Source organism: Suricata suricatta, chromosome 1, assembly GCF_006229205.1.
Source record: "Suricata suricatta isolate VVHF042 chromosome 1, meerkat_22Aug2017_6uvM2_HiC, whole genome shotgun sequence".
In the NCBI taxonomy this organism is placed as follows: Eukaryota; Metazoa; Chordata; class Mammalia; order Carnivora; family Herpestidae; genus Suricata; species Suricata suricatta.
Genome location: NC_043700.1, coordinates 113309452 through 113332477, shown reverse-complemented (window position 1 = coordinate 113332477; position 23026 = coordinate 113309452). Strand labels below are relative to the sequence as shown.

The 23026-nt window shown below is 36.9% G+C and overlaps 1 protein-coding gene across 3 annotated transcripts in view; it reads left to right on the top strand.

The window, feature by feature from the left end:
* Positions 1 to 23026, top strand: part of BANK1 (B cell scaffold protein with ankyrin repeats 1) — a 278763-nt gene that overhangs the window by 220734 nt on the left and 35003 nt on the right. The window contains exons 8-11 of one of the 3 annotated variants that reach the window (XM_029942644.1): positions 349 to 369; positions 8150 to 8228; positions 11723 to 12022; positions 16010 to 16309. In XM_029942644.1, the coding sequence (XP_029798504.1) occupies positions 349 to 369; positions 8150 to 8228; positions 11723 to 12022; positions 16010 to 16309 (700 nt within the window). The remainder of the gene's footprint in view (positions 1 to 348; positions 370 to 8149; positions 8229 to 11722; positions 12023 to 16009; positions 16310 to 23026) is intronic. The other 2 variants (XM_029942650.1, XM_029942661.1) reach the window with 2 other exon arrangements.

Here is a 23026-nt window from a genome sequence, read left to right as displayed (position 1 = left end):
AGCCTTAGAAAAAAGATATCCTTTAGTAATGATCAACATAAATGTAAATCTGGCTACCTCTTTACTAACTCCAGTCTGCCAACTTGAAAACATGTAAACCCATATTTAGTGTCTATTTATAAAGTTTTCTTCCAAACAAAAGCATGTTTTTTAAATTTGATTTTATTGGAGCATTCAAAACACCATAATGATTTATACCTTTGACCTCACGGTATTTTTTGTTTCCTCTACTGAACTTACCTTTTTTTAGTTTAGGATTTTTAAACTAAAATGTATTTCTAGGTTTTAGAATTGTGAATAGCAAAGCTTCATGCTGCTGTCACATATGTGCTTTTGTTCTTCTTACAGGAATGGAAAACAAGAGTTAAGGTAATGAATGTGACAATCATAGGTTCATGGTTTATTAAAGCCAAATTCTTAGTGTCTTCTTAACTACTCATCTGTGTGCTTTGAGCTGCATCCATATCCAATTTACTCTTCCTCACTCTTGGCAAACCCATTAAGAAATGCCCTTCTGAGCTCCCACCTGTGTTTCCTTACATCATTTAAGCTAGAAGAAGACAATCTAGGACTAGACAAGTTCTTGTTGTAATATCAACACTATAAAATCAAATATAACCAATTTGGGAATGAAATACTGTAGAATCACTTGAGAGACCCTTTCCTCAACTCTGCTGACATCCAGTTCTTAGGGTGCTCTATGTATCATACTCTTGGGGTATCAAAGCACCCCAGAAGAAATTCCGTGTACAGCCTACATGAACATACCCAGGAGCCCTGCTTAATTTCCATTAGCTTAATTGGGCCAATACTGATCACCATCACATCTTTTGAATTCCTTACACTTTAAAATAAACATTTTGTTTAATTATAAACTACAGAAAATACTCTTTGGAGGTCTTTATTTTTATTCTCTATTTCTAACTTGAATAGAACTGATCTTTACTTACTCTTATAACTGAACATAAATGTTGACATAAACATAGTTTAATTATAAAGAAACAGGGCATATTTATTTTCATAATATGAAAATATGAATAAAAAGTTATTCTGTAATAAAATAATCTTAATGAAGATAATAGAGATAACAGTTGTTTAGTGCTTTCTATGTGGCAGATTCTGTGCTGAGTACTTAATAAATACTTTCTTATTTAAAATTCACAATATTTATGGGACATGAGGTATATTTATGCTGTTTTTTACACCCAGAAAGGCCAAGAGTGAGGAATATACTGATACTCACATAGGTAATACATAAAAATGTCAGATTTTAATCCAGATTTGTCTGACATTATTTCCAGACTCAAACTCTTAACCTGTGTAACCTACATGTATTTATAGATGGGATGTTTAATAGCAATATCAATCACCATCATTACCATCATCTATAAATATTTCCAATATTCCACAATTGAGATACAATAAACAAATGTCAACTCCACTCTTTGTATCAAAATTCCCATGTTCTTCCCAAAAATTCACCTGCTCCTTTGAAGGGGTAGCTTTGCTCTTTGGCCTCTGTATATGACCTACTCAACCTAGATTTTGTTTGCACCATTCTCCTCACCAAGAATACCCACATTCTTTCTTATTCCACCAATTCATCTATTGTTTATTCATCCATTAGCTCCAGAAACTAGATTCAAGATTTAACTCTCAAATTCTAGCTCTAGTTATTCCAACCTAGAATGATTTCATTCTTATCTTCTATTGTGCTCTTTAATCAAACCAAACACTTCAGGGACTGTAAGTGTTTTATGCATTTCACTTTCATTTTCCTAGCTAAATATTCAACATCATGGTGACATATTATGTGTAACAAATTTCGTATACCCCGTGGAAAATTTTCTTAGTGTTGCAGTATTATGCACATAGCAAACATTCAATAAGTATTTATTGGCTTATTGACCAAGGTTAATGATAATTGTCATGCTTGGAAATGTATCTGTACATATCTGACATGCCATGTATAGATACATACAAAGAATTTCCCTGAGTTTTGCATGTTTTGATAAAGTTGCCTGTACCAAAAATTCATTCTTCTTCAAGATGCTTTAGTTGAGTTCTGAATACCATTCTAAAATCAAGAAAGGTTCATTAAGAATGAGTCTCCTAGGGGTGCTTGGGTGGCTCAGTCAGTTAAGTGTCCGACTTTGGCTCAGGTCATGATCTCACAGTTCGTGGGTTCAAGCCCTGCTTTGGGCTCTGTGCTGACAGCTCAGAGCCTGGATCCTGCTCCAGATTCTGTGTCTCCCTCTCTCTATGCCCCTCCCCAGCTCACACTCTGTCTCTCTCTCAGAGATAAATTTTTAAAATTAAAAAAAAGAATGATTCTCTTAGCTTTGACCATTGACTTTGTGATTACATCCCCCTTCTGACTATCTCCAACATTTTTTTTGGAGTTTTACTCTCTTTTCTCTTGTGTTTTTCTCTCTTTTAATAAACCCTTTCTTTCTAGATGTCTCTCTTGTATTTAATTTCATTTCTAAATGATGGACACAGCTACATGGTTTTTGTTTTCAGTGTATTATTCAAGAGCCCCTAATGCCCAATCAATCCATATAATTTCATAGCAAATTTTTAAATTTTTTTGATTTCAAAGAAAAAAATATAGTAAAATTTGATTAAATGTAATTTATAGTTTGTTCAATTTCTACATCTAAGCATGTCTTTTGGTATCTTTACAACTTGATTTGGATTTTGTAGATATTCTTCAATTAAATTCTGTCAGCCTGTTTCATATTTGAGTCTTGCTGACCAAATTAAAAGTTTATTTGACCACCATACTTGTGCTTTCTGTTTTCCCAAATTGGTAAACTTCTTAACTTCATAAAGAAATGGCAAGAATCACCATTTAATGGCCATGTACCCATTACAGATATATTTTCATATATTACATTAAATAATGTGAAGGTTACCTAAGATGTTGATAAGTATCGACCTCAGACTCTGACCTCATATTTTATAGAAAAGATTTTTTTATCAGTGCCCTCATCTCTAAATGACAAGAGTGCTCTGGAGGGTACCAGATAGCATTGAGCTGAACAGATATTTACACTGCCATATTTGACCCCTTTTCTCCAGGCTTTGGCATCTAAACTGTAAAAAATCTTGTTCATCTCACCTCCTTGATATTTGTTAAATCTGCCTTCTTTATTAAATATTTTCTTTAACTGGTCCTCAATATTCTTCACCTTAGCTATTAAAATAGCACCCTTTCCCTCTTACCCACTATCATCAAAATTATTTTTCTCAAATATTGGGAGGAATATGCAACTTCCCACTTCTTGGAAAATAATTGCATATTCAAGAACTTTTAAAAGTTTATAAAATATGGGGTGCCTGCGTGGCTCAGTCTGTTGAGTGTCCAGCTTCGGCTCAGGTCATGATCTCACGGTTCGTGGGTTCAAGCCCTGCATCAGGCTCTGTACTTCAGATTCTGTGTCTCCCTCTCTCTCTGACTCTCCCCTGCTCATGCTCGCTCTCTCTCTCTCTCTCAAATAAAAATAAAACATCAAAAATTTTAAAGCAATAAATAAAAGTTTGTAAAATAAAATCTTAATGTACAAACACATCATGGCATTTCAAATATATCCTTCCATGCAACCTAATCAAACCAACTAGGAGCCATGCACCACCTCTTCCTGCTGTTTCAGTCATGTTTGCCAGTCAGCCAAGAATTTGCATCCTCCTCTTCTTTACAGATTAAAACTATACTTCTCCTTTAAAACTCAGCTTCAATACCACCTACCATGAAATGTCGCTGTTCCATCCATTTAACAGAAATGATCCTATGTTTCTCTCTATATTGTAGCATTTTTCAAGTATATGTATATTTTAAAAGCTTTGCCTTATCTATATTCCTTCTCTCCCTCACAGTTCTAAAATACTTGAGGTTTTGGATCATGCAATTTTCATATTTGTATATCCTCCTCTTACAAGTACCATGTTTTATACATGTGTGCTTTGGATGTTATTACCTACTGTCTTCATAGCCCTTGCCTGCAATAGAACACATTTGCTGACATCTCTAACTCATTTTTTGAAAAATTTAAGCAGTTTCTCTATGCACATCATTGTTCTTGAAATTCTACACACGTTGCCTTCCATCCTTCACTTCTATTTTACTCTAAGATTCTTCAATCCAGTATAAATTCAACCAGTTCCATTATAATTCCCTCTCACCAGGGTCACCAGTGACCTTGACTGCAAAATATTATGAACTGTTTTCAGAGCTGTTCTTTTTCACTCTTGGTGAATCGTGTAATATTTGGATTTACTTGAAATCCTCTTTATCCATTCCGGTTGCCAGAACAAAGACTGTATAAGCTGGTGCTTTTAAATAACACTCATTTCTCTTCTGGAAATGGGAATTCCCAGAACATGGTCCCTGCAGATTCAATATCTGATGAGGGCACTCTTCCTGGTTCATAGATAGCCACCTTTTCACTGTATCCTCATACAGTAGAATGGATAAAGTATCTCTGTAGGTTACTTTTATAATGCACTAATCCCGTTCATGAGGGCCCTTCTTTATGACCTAATCACCTCCCAGAGCCCCCCCCCCCCAACCTAATGCCATCACTTTGAGAGAATTTCAACATACGAATTTTCTTTGAGAGACTTTCAATATATGAATTTTGGGATAGACACAACCATTCTCTCTCCTGAATTTTCTGGTATCTCTCCCTCTAGGTTTTCCTCTTTGCTTTTATGAATCTTTATTCTAATATCCTTTACTGAATCCTAAACTATAGACCTTAGAATAGTTGGAAGCAAATTATATACCCAAGAATCATCATGATATAAATTAAAGACAGAATCAGATCACCTAGAGAAAATGCATTCTGTGAGAAGAGAAGAGAGACAAGCATGGAACCCAGAAGCCAACTTGTAAAGAGGGTGGGGCAGTCCAGACTGTAGACTACAATGAAAAACAACTTCTTGTTGGGAAAATATGTGAACCCTTCCATTTTCTTTGTTTTAGTATTATATCAGTGTATAAACAAGAGAATAAACCAGTTATCCACAAGTTCCTTTGAGACTTTGGATTCTATAATTTTAAACGAGGAGTAACTATTTTTTACATTTATAACTACAACCCGAACAAAGGAATGAGTTTTAAGCTTATCATTCCTATTTTAGTGACAGATGGCTGAAGTCAAACCAAGTATATGGTCCGATAACGGTGCAGGTGCCTCATCGATGAAGCCACAGCTCTGGTGGGTTTGAAACAAACACTGCCAAATAGAATGAGGATGTGGCTACAGGGTCAGGAGCCAAACCTAAGTTTGTAGCAGTTGTCAGAGCTGCATCACGGGCAGAAAGTAAGATCAAAACTTGTCTAAAAACTGGGGCATATATCCTCAGGCTAATGTAACAGAATTTTAGTCCATACTAAGGAAAATGTCCACTTTTTCCCCCCTCACAGCTCTGCATCTATTTTATTCTCCTTTTTTCTTCTCCCACTCTCATGGGTGGACTTCCTGTGTAATTGTTACACTCAAGATTCCAATTCCTATTATATAAAGAGAACTTTCTGGGGCACCTGGGTGGCTCAGTAAGCTAAACATCTGACTCTTGATTTCACCTCATTTCATAATCTCATGGTTCATAGGATTGAGCCCCATGTTGGGCTCCGTGCTGACAGAGCAGAGCCTGCTTGGGATTCTCTCTCTCCCTCTGTCTCTGCCCCTTCCCACACACCTGTACATGCTCACTCGCTCTCTCTCTCTGTCTATCTCTCGTTCTCTCTCTTAAATAAATAAATCAGCAAACTTTAAACAAAAAAGAAAGAATTTTCATAAGAAATTAGAAGATTCTGCTTTTAGACCATATTCCTAGATGACCTAAGGAGAATCAAATCTCTTAAAAGATGTAGTGAGAGCTAAGAGAGCATACTCCTACAATTCATCTTCAAAGAAGATTTTTCAGAATTTGCTATTATTCATGGCTTTAGTAAAACATTGTTCATGATTCTTAACATTTAGTAAGTATACGCTTTATTACTTCCATTAGAATATTATCTCGGATTCTACAGCTTAGTTCATTGATTTTGGGTAAAATATAACATATGACAGGCCCATTTGTTATTCTTCAAACGTATATGTCTTCTTACTCTCATTCCACACACTGCCATGTGCTTTGCAGCTGGCAAAATCACTTAAAGTCAACACTGTGGAAAGTTGGGCAAGAGTTAAGCTAATTATAATATCTTCAGAATCTCATAACAAGATTTGGAAACCAAATGCCATGTGAAGATTGTTTTTATTCACTCCCTCAAAATCAGAATATTATGATCAATTTGTACAGTGCTAGATGCCAAGCCATGTGGAGCTTTATAAACCTTAGTCAACAAGTTCTCTTCTAAGTTTACCTTTGATAATGAATGATTTTAATTTCATTAAACATTGTGTTCTGCAAGGGCTGTCTGTGGGCCGGGATATTACAGGGAGCGGATCCAGCTAAGAGACTGTGGGTTTTTCCTTTAGAGAAGTAGGACTCTCAGCACGCAGCAAGATAACTTTTTAATCCAATCTCCTCACACAGAAAGCAAATTAATAAAATTTGCCACTGATTATCTGATTCTTCCTTAATTCTCCATTTCACCTCTAAGGACCAAATTTGTGTAGTGAAATAAGTAAAATATTGTTTTCTGATCCTTTTATTATTTTATCTTCTCTTCTTATAAAAATATGGAAGTTGAGAGAATGGGAATTATGTCTCTTATTTTTAACTTATTTTCCTTAATTGCTAACAGAGTAGCACATAGCAGGCCTGCATATATACTTAACTGATGAATGAATAAAGTCAAACTCTAGCTTTAGAAAAAGGAATTTATTAAGGAATTACTGCTTTTTCCATGCTTATCCCTATTATCTTGTAAATTATCAAAATATCTTTAATAACTAAATCTACTGCCACACTTCAATCAGATACAGTTTATATTCCAGTTCTTCTTCTGTCAGAAAAACTTGTAGAGGCACACAGTTGAGAAGAAATGAGTTAAATAACTATTGGTTCATTATTGACAGTTCCCCTGGTATTACTTACCTATCTCTAGGAGCACCAGTATGTTTCACTACTGTAGACCCCATGTCTCCTTCCGAGATTATAAACCAAGACCAGCAATTCAGAGATAGCAGGTTTCTGTATTTTCTCAGTAATTCTCTCTTCTAAGTGTAGTGGAACTGACTTCAGAAAAACAAACATAAATCCCCTTACTCTGTTTCTTTTTTCTTTTTAAAGATGGAAAATAAGCCATTTTGCAATTTCATTGTTTTTCACTGCATTATAATATTTGATGAAATTAAGAATTCTTTTGAACTGGTAAAAGATACAGAAATATTTTCTAAGCTGATTTGTTTATTTTGAGATAGAGAAAGAGAGAGCCTGAGGAGGGGAGGAGCAGAGAGAGAGGGAGAGAGAGAATCCTAAGCAGGCTCCATGCTATCAGGTCTCAACGCAGGGCTTGAGCCCATTAACTGTGAGATCACGTCCTGAACCAAAATCAGGTGTCAGGCTCTCAACCAACTGAGCCATCTAAGCACCCCAGAAATGTAAAAAGGAAGGAAAGATCATGGTTCTTAAGAGAAATAGTTGGGTTTAATTTTACTCAAAACTTATTTATTGCACATAAATTTCATGACTGTTGCTTTGAATCTTAAAGTAATATCAGTAAGCTTCATTTTTAAGCAATTCATTATTTATTGTAACTGTCCAGCTGCTGCTGTATACTTTTAATACTTTGGGTCATTGAACAATTGTACTGTAGCTGGCACAAATAGAATCGCTGAGATGTGTAGTATAATCAAAGTAGTTAAAGAAATACTAAAACAACTTCTTATTTCCACAGATACTAACTTTCCATTTGATATGTGTAATGATACAGATGCCTTAAGATGGTTAGGGACACCCAGGTGGCTCAGTCGGTTAAGCGTCTGACCGGCTCAGGTCATGGTCTCACAGTTTGTGGGTTTGAGCCCTGCATCAGCTTTGTGCTGACAGCTCAGAGCCTGGAGCCTGCTTCAGATTCTGTGTCTCCCTCTCTCTCTGCCCCTCTCCACTCATGCTCTCTCTCTCTCAAAAATAAACATTAAAAGAAATTTTTTAATAAAAAAAGATGAATTAAAAATATTCTTTTTTTCAGACAACAGAAGTTAGCAGAAATAATGATCAAGAAAATGACTATGAAGATGATTTTACTTCAATATTTGCATATTCTCCTAGTAAGTGTTCATGCATGTTATATACATTTATATATGTAACATTTATATTAAGGTTTGTATGCCTGGTAAAGTTAGACTGAAGAGAGAGCATGAGAGTTCATGGAGAGCATGGAAAGACGTTTAATTGACTGAATGTCTTCTAATTTATAATATGGTGGAGAGACGTTACTACATTATCTTGCCAATTGAAATACTTCTATTAAGTTCAGTGTTGAATAATCAAACACCAGGTTTTCCTACCCAGAGAGAATACACAAGTCAGATTGATGCAAATATTTTGACTTTTTGACAACTCTACTTTTTCAGTATTTTTTAAAACAAAGTCACATTGTTTTCAGACCTTAGTTTTTTCAGCTAGGAAATGAGAAGCGTGGACTAGGTCTCTCTCTAATGTCCTGGATGCAATAGGCTGTGCTTCTATATTCTAATGTCTTAGAACTAATTCAGTTTCCTCACGTGTATATAACTGCCCATGATGCCAGATCCCTCTGGTACACAATAACGGGCTTCACCAGCACGTCTGATAGGCGTCCCCACTCAACGTTCCAAATCCAAAAATCCTAATGCCAGATAATTCCAAACCTACACCACCTGCCGACTTTCCTATTTCAGTTAAGTGAAGATTCTTTCCTTATTTAATTTAGTCCAAAACCCTGAAGTCCCCCCTTGGCTTTTTACTTCCTCTCTCACCCCACATCCAGTCGTCAGAAAATACTGTTGACTCTACCTTCCCAGCATAGCCAGCATCCAGCGGTTCCTCAGTCTTTCACTGTTTGTCCTAGGCCGTGCTGCCACAGCTTCCCTGGAATATTCGCAGTAGCACCGTGGTTCTCCACGAATGACTGTCTTCTACTCACAACCAATGATATTTGTCAATGGACAGCAGTGTTTTATCATCATGATTTGAGAAAGGAGCTTCCCAGCTGGCATCTAGTGGGTGGACACCAGCAATTCTGCTATGTACCCCACGATGCATAGGACACATACCCCACACGACACAGGATGTCTGGTCCATAATCTCAGCGCCACTGCTATTGAGAAACCCCGCAACAGCAGCTTCGACATTTGCCACTTCGAATACTCTACGCTTCGTGAAAGAACGAATCACTTTTCTGTTCCAAATTTCCCTCTAACCTCCTCATCATACTTATAATTCTTATCATCATCTAAAGGTGATCCCTAGGTAACCTTTTTGGTCCCACCTCTGGCCTTTCTCTCGTTGCTCCCAGCCACAATGGTGTCGCACATATCAAGCATGCTCTTGCCCCGGGGGATTGCCCTTTGAACACTGCACAGCTGATGCCCAGTAACCATTATTGACCACTAGCTTTTCAAAAGGTAGGCTGATCTGCAAATCAGATAATATTAAATGTAATGTCTTAACTAGCCTACTTTAGAAAATCAGGAAACAACTTCAAAAGTTATGGCAGAACACGAAATAATGCTAACGTAATTAATGCACTGAGTTTTAAAGTCATACATTTTATTTTCATTATATTTTTTAAGTTTTTAACATTTATTTGTTATTGAGAAACAGAGAGAGACAGAGCAAGAGCAGGGGAGGGGCAGAGAGGGAGGGAGACACAGAATCTGAAACTGGTTCCAGGCTCTGAGCTGTCAGCACAGAGCCAGATGGGGGCTCAAACCCACAAGCTGTGAGATCATGACCTGAGCCGAAGTCAGACGCTCAACCAGCTGAGCCACCCACGCATCCCTCATTTCTGATGGTAATAAAGCTGATGATAAAGGCCATCACTGATAATGACCGTGTATTTATTATGAAATTTCATCCTCAGAAGAGCTTCCTGTAAAGAGAAAACATTATTTCAATTATTTATGGAGAACAACCTCATTTCTAAAGATGATTTGGACTTGAAATTTTCTTGTTTAGGAAACTCTGTGTGACTAAACTCAGGCCTCAGGCTCTTTCATAAGATAATGGGTGAAGCATGGCATACCTTAGCAGATTTCCATTAGTATCACCATCAGTGTGAAAACTCACTTACCTACTACATCCAGCCTTCCGAGGCTGGTTTCCAGGTTTGAGCATTTTTGACAAGGACCAAGGAGACCTCAGTTGCTTAAGCCGTGTAAACATAAAACATAAATACTGACTGAATACATAAACATAAGGGTGGCTACAAATAATTTCCTATAGTATGAGTGTAATGCTAAGTTGATGATCGATTTGCCCAGACAGAAATAGTGAAGTCCCTTTGCTAGCTTAAGCAGTAATTTCTTTTCAGTCACTGCATTGTCTACTCCATCAATATTTCTAGAGACTACTTTATCTCGGGCTCGATGTTTGGTGTTAGAGGTAGAAAGATGAATGAGATCTGTGCAAGAATGAACGGCTGGCTACTCTGCCCAGGTCTCTAATTAAAGAATCTTCGTCTATCTTTCTTCTTTCTCACATGAAAGGAAAGAACAATAAAAAAAAAAAACTTTCATGTAGAAATATGGAGTACCCTCCTGGGCACAATTTTTCTTCATGACTAATTTTCTCCCAAAACTGAAAAGTTTCTACAGCACAACTCTTCATTGTTTTTTTAAAGGCCTTCTTCTCCACACTCTGCCAATTGGCTTCTTTAGCTAGACTTCAGCTTAGCAACACTTTAAAACAACAGTCATCCACTTGTCTTTGGCACTGACAATAACAGCAATTCACATATTCCTTCCAATACAGATTCCAAGTTTGTTTTAGTGTTTTGTGAATCCTTTATTTAAAGCAGAATTTTTATAAAGAAAATTTAGACAACAAGATTTTAAGATTTGAAATTATTGCATTATATTTTTTCAGTTTTCTACCTGGGTACTTATTATGTACATTATAAAAACAAATGATGGAATCATGATTCTTAGGATGGAGGGAATTTGGATTATTTGGTTAAGTTTCAGGATAGGATATATTTTATAGATGACAGAATGGAGTCTTGGAAAGATTTGCCTACGATTGGTGATTCAGATGCCTTCTCCACCAAAAAATATTAACAGTTTCCTCAAGTAATGTTTTCAAGATTTAAGATATAACCTGGTGATAATTATATATTAAAATACTCACTAAAAAAGATCATAGATTCACTTTTATTGCATTATTTACAAGAAAGTTAAGGTTTATTATTTTTCCTTGTATTTATCTTTTCCATAACTTACTTACTACTTCTTAGGTGAGTTATGCTGTTTTCCAGTAAAAATGCAGTCATATATATGAATCTGCTCAAACAATGACTCTAGAGAACCTGAATGTTATTGTATGTATGAGTATGTCATATAGTGAGGTAGCAAGATATAATGAAGCTTTAACTGTTTGTTTGGTAAATATTTCAAAAGCCCAAGAATGACTATTCACTAAAATTATGCATTTGTCAGCTTTCCACTCTATCAGATCATAAAAGTTTTATTAGCAGTACTACCACTTCTGTATGAAATTAGAAAACATGAAATTCCTCCAGATGCTGTGTTTAAATGAAATCTACCATCTTCATCATAAACAGCCATACAGAACCCAGCATTTCAGCCTGAAAGCGGACAGTGTGCAGAAGGAGCTGAGGCCGATGAACTGGCCAAGGAAGATAAAGAGAATGAATTGGGCACCGAGGCTGAGCACAGCCTCACAGAGGCTGGAGTTGGCACTTCTGTGAACGAGTATGATGATGACTTGTATGTGTTCATTCCCGGAGACAATCCAGAACATGACTCCCGACAGCCCCTCCTGAGCAACAGACCACCTCTTCCCCCACCACGACCTGTAGCTCCTGCCTTCCCGCTGGAAAAAACGCATGGCACGTTACAGGGTAAGTTCAAGGGTTAAAACAACAACGAAAGTGTGACAGCCTTCCATAGCATCTAACACAGTGGCAAATCTATTCAGGGGAGGTTAGCTTTTAAAACCAAGAACAACTTTCTTTCTGTTCCTTTAAGGCCTCAGAAATCAGGCAAAAGATACCTACCATTAATTCCCTTTCCCTTCCTTCTGTCCTTCCTTCTTTCCTTCCTTCCTTCCTTCCTTTCTTTCTTTCCTTCTTCCCTTTCTGTCTCTTTTTCGTTGTCTCTATCCCCCCTTTATCTCCCTTCCTTTCTTTTAGAACAGTCTCATTACAAAGCTTCTAATAAGTAAAGAAATAAAACTTGGAAAGAGTCTATGGTCCTTCACATAAAATGAACCTCAAGCATCATGTGGAAAAGTAAATGACAACTTTCATTTAAAAAGAAAAGTCATCTGGCAAAAGGAAAAAGCTAATGTTTTACAGATTTGAAAATGGCCTTGGGCACATCACTCAGTTGGTAGCTGCAGGGAAAGCAAGTGGTAAAGGGTTTCTCACACGACATTGAGACCAAAGTCTAACAACACAAAATATATGCAAAAGTGAAGGAACAGTTAAGTGGCTGTGATTGCATTTGTTCCCAGACACAAGATTCACTGTGTGTAATGGGGGCAGAAGTCGGGGAGAGAGGCGGACAACATAGACGGGGGGCGGCGGGAGTAGTGCGCACCATGGACAGGAGCTTCCACGTTGGGCTTTCTGGCTGGAGTGTCAACGGCCTAACAGACTTCCAGCTCCAGGTTCACTCTCACAGCCACCAGTTATCACCCACAGTATTGATTACTATTTTATATGTACTTTCCAAATTCAGAAAAGGTTCTTACAATGAAATTTTAATAAGATGAAGGAAATATCTATTATTAAAACTCTGTTTGCCATTATACTTTAGCTGTTGAGTCTAGAGGGCTATAAAGTATAATAAACACTGTTTCAAAAAGTGAATTTTGAAGCCACAAAATTTAGCATTTATATCCTTGAAGGTCCTATCTCTCTAGAGGTTCAAGTTGATGAACATAAACCTTTACTAAGGTCATGACCTGAATTTAGAGATCGAAAGTCCTGCTTAATGAAAAGTATGGAAAACATAATGGGCACTCCTCTGATTCTTTCACTCATTCAACAAATATTTATTGATTACCTACTATGTGCCAAGCTCTGATCAACCGTTGCAATAGATCAGGAAGGGAGGTGTATCAACACCGGGGTTGGGGAGAGAGACATAGGTAAGCAGTACACTGTCAATAAAATTCTCGTCTATTCTCTCACTTTTTACAGATGTGAATAATTTTATATAATTATTAAAATAAATTGTTAAGAAGACAGAGTTGTCTTCCATCAAGTTAAATCTCTTAAGGGGGCTAATAATAAATCGTATTTTCCCTAATGTAAACTTTTATATCTAGTATGTTGGTTAGGAGGCCTAAAACTACTCTACAGAGAGCATTCACCAGATGCCTAAAACCAAGAGTGTTATCTTCTGAAAAGTACCAAATATAAGAAGCAAAATAAAACAGAATCCACACTTTTTATTTTAAAACTTTATACTTTTTCATTTTATATGCAGTGTTCCTTTTGACCTCATCCTTTCATAGGGCTAATATTGGAAATAAATGGAAAGTAACATGTCAGTAGTTTTTCTTAAAATTCTTTGATTATGACCTTTGAGCAAGATATGGGAAGCTACCACTTTTTTGTTGTTGTTGTTGCTTTGCCAGAGAATGTTTTGGGTTCTTTGATTTTCGCTAGTGATACCTTAGGAATTGTTTTCTGGGACGAGATTCCTCAGGCCTTCAAGTCACCGAGAGAAGAAGGGCCACCTCCTCCTGTCCTGAGCATCAGGTTCCCCAAGATGGATCTGTGGACATAATCACTGGAGAAAAATAATAATACCATAAAACACTACAGAACGCTTATTGTGAAGAATGCATTGTCTCTCTTTGTCTTTGGAACACACTTGCTAGGCAACAATTGCTGTTATTTTTCTTTGACTCAGACCCAAGACGTTAAGCCTGTAATTAGAATGTATCAAATACTTCTCTAAACAGGTGTCCTCAGCTTTTAAGAGTCTTCTCTTTGTGACACACTCTGCTACTAATTTTTTTCTTTTGCAAAAATTAGAATGAGAGGCATGATTTCATTTCATCTTTATTTACTCATGCACAACTTGATTTGAGGACACTCAGGCCCCACTCCGACATGAAAAGTAGAGCCTGATACACTGGGAAATAAAAAAGAAAAATGTCTTATTTCTGGTACAAGCCCAACTTTAGAAAGAGTTGGGAAGGAAGGTGGGTGGAGAAACAAAGAGAGTTTAACAGCTCAGGAAATGGGTTGATAAAAGTAAGATAGTTGACACATTCCGCTAAAAATGAAACACTATAAAAATGTTTCCCACACACTTAATCTGGTTTCACCTGTTATGCTGTCAGTGAAACAGAAGTCAGGAAGTCAGAATCTCAGTGCCATATTATTCATAGGGAGAAAAGCAAATCATGCTGATTTGAATGTTAGTGGTAGGCATTTAGGCATTAATACTTCTTGGCTTAAACTAATTGAAACAATCAGTTCTAAGACTTAGTTGGGGAAGGATCTCGGCTTCTCCTCATGAGCCTACCCATTCAATAGCTGAACTACTTAAAATAATAACTTTTAATTTGCTCTACAGCTTGGCATTCCCCTTAGCTTATACATATTTCCACTAAAATAGCCATAAGTAAACTAGAAATTATTTGGTCAGATTGTCACCAAAGAGGAAAGAGAGTAGTTCTCCCTTAGTTCACATATATGATTTCTCAGAACAACTCAGAAAAGCAATGATTTTTAAGTTAATAGCTTAAATTCTTTCCATTTTATTGTTTTCATTAACGCTGTAAGTAAAACATTTGTCAATAGTCTAATGTTCGGAGCTCCTGGGTGGCTCAGTCAGTTGAGCATCCAACTTCTGCTTAGGTCATGATCTCATGGTCCGTGAGCACAAGCTGACAGCTCAGAGCCTGGAGCCTGCTTCACATTCAGTGTCTCCATTGCTCTTGCTCCTCCCCGATTTGCTTTCTCTCTCTCAAAAATAAACACTAAAAAAATTTTAAGTCTAATTTTTAGTAAAAATTTTATTGGTATGTGAGACTTATGTCTTCTAAATAACTACTACTAACATATTTTAATACATTCTTGAAAAAATGGAAAGGTTTTGCTGAGTATTAAAATGATAAAAGATTAGTCTTTTCATATGAATTAATCTTTAAGCCTTTGATTATCTACATTCATGTCACAAGCCATACTTTCAATGCCCTTTCTCTAAGAATGAGGTTCATGCTGTTTTATAGAAATCAAGAGTTACATTTCTGAAACCCAGTTTTCCAAGCCACAGTGATACTTACTGTAAGAAAGCAAGTAATGGCACGTTTGGCTATCTCCCCTGTTGTTTTCAGAGAAATTGAATGTTAGGCAAAATACCCAGTGCAAGCCCTGTGAATTGTAAAATGACTTCAAATGAAAAATTTTTTTAGCATATTCTGCTTGAAAAATAAGTTTTCAAGCGGAACTGGAGTCTTAGTTTTGTCCCTTAATTTTCTGATAGTAAATCCCTTATAAGCCATGTAGAAAGTGTTTATATGCTTATATGTTTTCAGAGAAACATGTGTTTTAAACACTTTTTTTAAGATTTTATTTCTAAGTAATCTCTATACCCAAGGTGGGGCTCGACCTTATACCCCTGATATCAAGAATCACATGCTCCTCTGAGCCAGACAGGCATCCCAAACAAACTTTTTTTTTTAAACAAAGTTAACAATTACAAACTGCAGGAGGATGGTAGTAAATTATATAGTTCACTTATCGTTTTGGAGTCTATAGGATAATATATAAATTATTTGGGGGTCAGTTTCAAAAAAGTGACAGAAGGACATCAATAATATTGCATATAATAGAAGAGTAACCGCCACCTAAATATTTCATAAGCAGGGAAAATGGTGGAAGGCCAAATGGAAAGAAGTCAAAGCTGGTGTGATCTCGGAGCAAGACAAGAAATAGGAGGTGAAGCCAATGAAGAAGAAAGGAGAGAAAATGAAATAGAGAAGGAGGAAGACCCATATACATTTGCTGAGATTGAAGACAGTGATTATGACATGATATTGGCCAATATGAGTACAAAGAAAAAAATTGGAAGCCGGTCTTTTATTATAAACAGACCTCCTGCTCCTACACCCCGGCCCACAAATATCCCTCCAAAAGAGGAAACCACACCTTACATAGCTCAAGGTAATGTTTTTTGTTGTTTGGGTGTGTATGAGTGCTTTGGGGGTGGGAAGAATTGTCATCTATGGTGGAGTCAAAAACTCCATAGACGACAAATTCTTTTCAAGTCACAGGTGAGTTGTATTGGAGCATTTTTAAATTTAGAAACACAATGAATAAAGAAAATAAGAATAATGGACAGGGTTCTGTTTTCTAATTCTTCATTAAGAAGGATAGTTTTGACAGATTACCCAAAGAGCATGAAACCATAGCTTGTGTGGAGAAATTCTATTTGAAACTTTTTCTGTAATTCTACAAGAGGAAAGCCTACTATAACTAATGTGCCATACAAGAAGAAGAGGTAAGTACTTTTTGCCCCAACTTTACTTTTTGCCCCTAACTACACTTAAAACAACTTTAAAAGCTGGAAAAGTTGTGAATACTAGAATCTCAAATATGCAACCCTAATTACTCTGTTAATTTTTTTTTAAATTTTTAATGCTTTTTATTTATTTTTGAGAGACAGAGACAGCGCGAACAGGGAAGGGTTAGAGAGAGAGGGAGACGCAGAATCTGAAGCAGGCTCCAGGCTCTGATCTAGCAGTCAGCACAGAGCGCGACGCGGGGCTTGAACCCATGAACTGCGAGATCATGACCTGAGCCAAAGCCAGATGCTTAACTGACTGAGCCACCCAGGCACCCCAAAAGCTCAGGGATTTTCTAATTTTTTATTTGGATTTAACTGAGTAGAAAATGAGAAAGAAGAATTGATGTCTAAAATGCAGTAGAAAGTCTATGGCAGATTGTTGGTGCAAAAAGTTAACAGAGGGGTGTCTGGGTGGCTCAGTCGGTTAAAGTCCTGCTTCAGCTCAGGTCATGATCTCATGGTTCGTGGGTTTGAAACCCGCGTCAGGCTCTGTACTGACAGCTAGCTCAAAACATGGAGCCTGTCTTCAGATTCTATATCTCACTCTCTTTCTGACCCTCCCCTGCTTACGCTGTCTCTCTCTCTCTCTCTCTCTGTCTCACTCTCTCTCTCTCTCTCTCAAAAATAAATAAATTTAAAAAAATCCCTGAGCTTTTGTATATCTATAGCCCCAGAAAGGTATATTTACTCTATTGTTACATTCTGGCACTCTTATATACTGATTGGTAAAATGTATTCCATGAGTCCATAGTGTCTGCGAGAAGATTTTATTAATAAGTGCATTTCATGCACATGCATTGAGTGTCTCTTGGAGCTAAAATACCATCCTAAGGACTGAGAAAATGGCATAAAACAATTTCTTCATCCTTGAAGAGTTCCTAAGTGGCAGATATGCAAATAAATACCTATAGTACAATATGACACTTTATTAGAGGTTTTTAGAATGTTGGGGTATAACTAAAACTCAGAAGCAGTAGATTATACACTCAAACAATTTAAACCAAGGCCTCAAACAGAACTTTTAAATATATACCATAAACCTACAAGAAGCACAAGTTACTCGTCTGTGTGTAATACGTTCAAAAGGAACCCTCCATTGCTTACACATTATGTATTGGAAAATGCAAATGTATTTCAATTTACAAATGTAAAAATTAAGCAAGTATATATAAAGTTAACTACCAGTGTACAGTGTAGTTACTCAACAGTGATCTACTGCTGACAATGTTCAAGGAACTATTAAAAATTAGAAAATAACAAATTTATAAATGTGTCAGCTAAAATAAAATATCAGCCAGAACAGTCATCTAGATTATTATGTCAGGGAGTAGGTACAATTAGAAATTCTTAGATTGCCTAATATAGTGACCTCTAGAATATTATTAGGTCTTAGACAAGGATACTACCTCCCAATAAATATTTTTTAAAGAAAGAAAATAGATACATATCAACACAAGAATTTAGTTGTATTCTAGAAATTTCTGAAGAGGTACATCATCTTCTATATCCCTTTCCTTGGGGAGTTCTCAGGACCACAAGTAAAGACTCCCATGTTGTGATGTTCTACTTTTTGCATTTTATCTTCCCATCCTTTGATTGGCCATCATATTCTCATCTTCTCTTTGGTTGGGTGTACTCCAGGACTCCATAGTGTCTGAGAGATTAGCTCTATTTATCAGTGTATCACATGAATATGTGCTTCCTGTTCTTCATTTGTTCTTTTTGTATATTTATTTTCTCTTTCTTTGGCAGTGGTGAGGAGAGTGGAATTCAATACTTTTGTTATTGTTTTATTTTATTTTGCTCTTGAGTTTTTAAATTTCTGTGATTTTAATTGTTCTATGGTTTTCATATTATCTCTATTATCTTTGTTTGCTTTTTGTACTATTTGGAATGCTTGATACATACATCAAATATCTGAGCTGTGCTTTGATGTGTAAGAATGAAGCACCAAAAACCTAAATGGAAACTCTACTTGTTAATTTATGGATTGCATCGGATGTTAATGGGGAGATAACCAACTTTTCATTAAATTACCCCACAATGTTAGTTTCTGTAGATCTATCTATTCTATCCTTTTCAGTTTTCCTAGAATAAAATTTAAAACTCGAACCTACTTTATATGTTTGGTTGTCAGAACTCTGAGAGGAAATGTGGGAAGAAGATTGGAAAGTTTCACCATTTAGAATGCACAATTTGACTTGTTCTCCCTATGTTCAGCCCAGTGTGCAACTCTTGTGACCCTCTGTGCCTCGTGTCCCATAGCTAGAACTACTTTTGTCCGGTCTCTTCAAAGAATAAACCTTCCATCATGGATGATTGCCTCAGTTCATTTAAGAAGGAATTTGGAGCAATGATTACTCTAGACTTTCAGCTTATCCCATGTTAAATAAAAGAATTGAGGTGGTTTTTCTCCTTGTTCATTTATTCATTAATTACATAAAGAGTTATTGAGTATCGGATGATAAAATCTTTCTGTGTATTAATTCAGTAAATTCCCTACAAGACAGTGGTACAGTATGTCACACACACACACTCACACACACACACACACACACACACACACACACATGCACACACACACACATGCACACACACACACACACACACACAGAGGAAATGTAAAGAATCTTAGGAGTCTTGAGTCTCTACTTATCGCAAACTTGACACCCTTCAGCTGTTATAAGGAATCTTTCTACTTCAATTACACAATATTATTTGCTCTCCCTCTATTTGTGTTATATGCAGGTACCAGGGTTATATGCAGGATTTTTGGTTTTCATATTTTTTGCACATAAGTATATAAAAGTAGATATGGTTTTGCCCCATATCCCAAAGCAGTGGCAAAATCTGAATTGTAAATGAGGTCACCAAAGTTTCTTTCCATTATTTCTTCCTCTCCTCTTTCACTGGGATATACTTTCTTGCCTCTTCCTTTTATGCAATTGATTGTTGATCATTCTGTTCTCACATTAGGAAAACATTGCCTCATCAGCTAATTCTTTCCTGATGTTCTTTGCATTTCACAGAGTAAGAGTCTTTCATCACATCTTTGGGTTTTTTTTTCTTTTTCATAGCACAGGCAGCTCTATTAAATAAAATTGCCATCATTTCCCAGAAAGCCATCCCTTCAATTAGAACATTAATTTGCCCCAATTCCTGCCAGAGCACAGAGGTAGTAGCAGAATGTTGGCACATACAGCATGTGTTAGCATAGCCAAAGAGAAGGGTGTCAAAAGGAGATGGAAGAAGATTCAGGATACAATTCCAACTTACTATTTCAGAAATTCTAGAAAGTACTGGCAAGGAGACTAGGCAGATAAACTAGAGAGATACATTAAGATCATGTTGGCTTTTCTGAGATAATAAAAAATATGTATATTCATGTCCACCCCCCAATTCCTGGCACAGAGCTCCTGAAACCTTTGTAATTTCCTGGATGACAGGAGTGGTATTTGCTCTAGTGAGGCAACCCTGAATGGGCTCCTGAATGGCTCTTGGATGAAGGCTAGTCATTAAACACACCAAGTCATGATTAGCAGCAAGGAATCTTCAGCTCCAGTCCCCCATTTTCTGGAGAAGGGCTGAAAATGGACATATTGATCAATTGTACCTATGTGAGGAAGGCTTCATAAAATCCTACTAGTAAAGGATTCCCATAGACTCCATGTTGTCAAACATCCACACAGGAAGTGTGATACACCCCTACTTGATGGGAACAGAAGCTCCTATACTCAGGACCTTCCCAAATGTTGCCTTATGGACCTTTTCATCTAACTGTTCTTCTGTACCCTTTATCATATCCTTTAATAAACTGGTAAGTGTAAGTAAGTGTTTTTCTGAATTCTGTGAGCCACTCTTGTAAGTTAATTGAACCTGAAGAGGGAATCATGGGAATCTCCAATTTGTAGCCAAATTAGACAAAAGCTATGGATAACCTAAGAATCTATTACTAATTATTGGCATCTACTCTACTTCGAGTAGAAGCAGTCTTCTGGAACTAAGCTCTTAACCTGTGGGATCTGACATTATCACCAGGTTGGTAATATGAGAATCGGGTTAACTCATAGGACACTCAACTGGAGTCATAGAATTGCTTGATGGGGGGAAAACTCTGCACGTTTGGTGACCATTAATGACTGGAAGTTGAGTGTTGTGAGTGTGGTAGAAGTGGGAAAGTGAAGGAGACACACATAAAAGAAAGACACAGGAGGGAAACTGAGTTTCCCCATTATAGCTTCACAGAAAGTATTGCGATTCAGCAGATATTATCCAAGCAAATAACTTCATATATCTGGGGTCCAATTTCCTCATTGTAAGTTTGGGATAAAAATAATATCTACCTCAAAGATTGTTGTAATCTTTAAGGGAGATAAAATTAGTAATAAATACCCACAATATTTGGCATGTGACATACACTCAATAGATCATAATTTAAAGCAATTCTACTTTGTCTTTCCTCAGTTTCTGGAAAGACAATGACTTTGATAAACTAACTTTAAATTATAGAAAAACTATGTGCTTCCTGGATTCTGGTAGAATTAGAGGTTAAGAAAGCTAGTAGAGATGGAGAAGGGGGGTGTGGAGGGAGATATCCTGTCCTCTAAAAGGACAAGTTAGCTTAGTCTACTCATTATAACAATTATTATTAGACAACTTTCATGATAATTTTTAATTCATGGAAAAAACCTACATGGTTGGCATTAATAGCTTCATTTTATAGATGAGGAAACTGACATTCAGTAAGTTCCAGTGGCTTGCCCATGATAATAAATTTAGGAAGGAGAAGATGTAGGATTTGGACCTAAATCAGTCTTATCCCTATGCATATTCATATGACACCACAAATTTCCTTTGTTGATCCATTTGTTTCTAGATTATTTGTTAACATTCATTTTCTCCTTCTGACCCATGAGATCCATGGTGAAGGACCAATCTTTTCTGGTTTTGCCCATCATTTATATATTTGCCAAGCTTAGTGCTGAATTCATAGTAGAAACTATGAATATTTGATGAATATTAATTGAATAAAAACAGAGATGAATAAATGATAAAAGTGACCAAAACCACATCAGTGTGGTTCATTAGGACACTTTATTAACAGTCTGGAAAATGGTCAGAATCATATATCAATCTGCTAATTCCTGAATTTCCCTGGTTTTAAACCATCTTATGGTTTGTTTGGGGTTTCTTTTCTTTTCTTTTTTTTTAGTGTAGTTGACACCCAATGCTATGTTAGTTAGTTTCAGGTGCACAACATAGTTATGCAGCTTATTTATACATTATGCTGTGTTCACCACAAATGTAGCTACCATTTGTCACGATGCAGTGCTATTACAATACCATTGACTATATTCCTTATGTTGTGTCTTTCATCCCTATGACTTATTCATTCATAACTGGAAGACTGTATCTCCCTCTCCCCTTCACCCGTTTTGCCCCTCCCCATACACCTCCTCCCTCTGGCAGCCATCAGTCTGTTCCCTGTATTTATAGGTCTGATTCTGCTTTTTGTTTAGATTCCACATATGAGTGAAATCATACTGTACTTGTCTTGACAGTTGAACCATCCTGTGTGTGAAGAGAGGAGGTCATGTAAAAGTTATAGGATATGTTGAATTCACCAAACTCCACACCCAAAAAACAAATAACCCAGTGAAGAAATGGGCAGAAGACATAAACAGACACTCTCCAAAGAGGACATCCAGATGGCCTACAGGCACATGAAACAATGCTCAACATCACTCATCATCAGGGAAATACAAATCCAACCCACACTGAGATACCACCTCACACCAGTCAGAGTGGCTAAAATGAACAAATCAAGAGACTATAGATGCTGGCAAGGGTGTGGAGAGATGGGCACCCTCCTACACTGTTGGTGGGAATGTAAACTGATGCAGCCACTCTGGAAAACAGTGTGGAGGTTCCTCAAAAAACTATCCATAGAACTGCCTTATGACCCAGCAATAGCACTGCTAGAGATTTACCCAAGGGATACAGAAGTGCTGATGCATAGGGGCACATGTACCCCAATGTTCATAGCAGCACTGTCAACAATAGCCAAAACATGGAGAGAGCCTAAATGTCCATCACCTGATGAGTGGATCAAGAAGAGGTGGTGTATATATATATATATATAGTAGGAAAGTGGATGGACCTCAAGGGTGTCATGCTAAGTGAAATAAGTCAGGCGGAGAAGGACAGAAACCATATGTTTGCACTCAGGTCTAACAGGAGAACAGGAGAAACCTGATGGAGGACCAGGGGGAGGGGAAGAGGGCAAGAGAGTTGGGGAGAGAGAGGGATGCAAA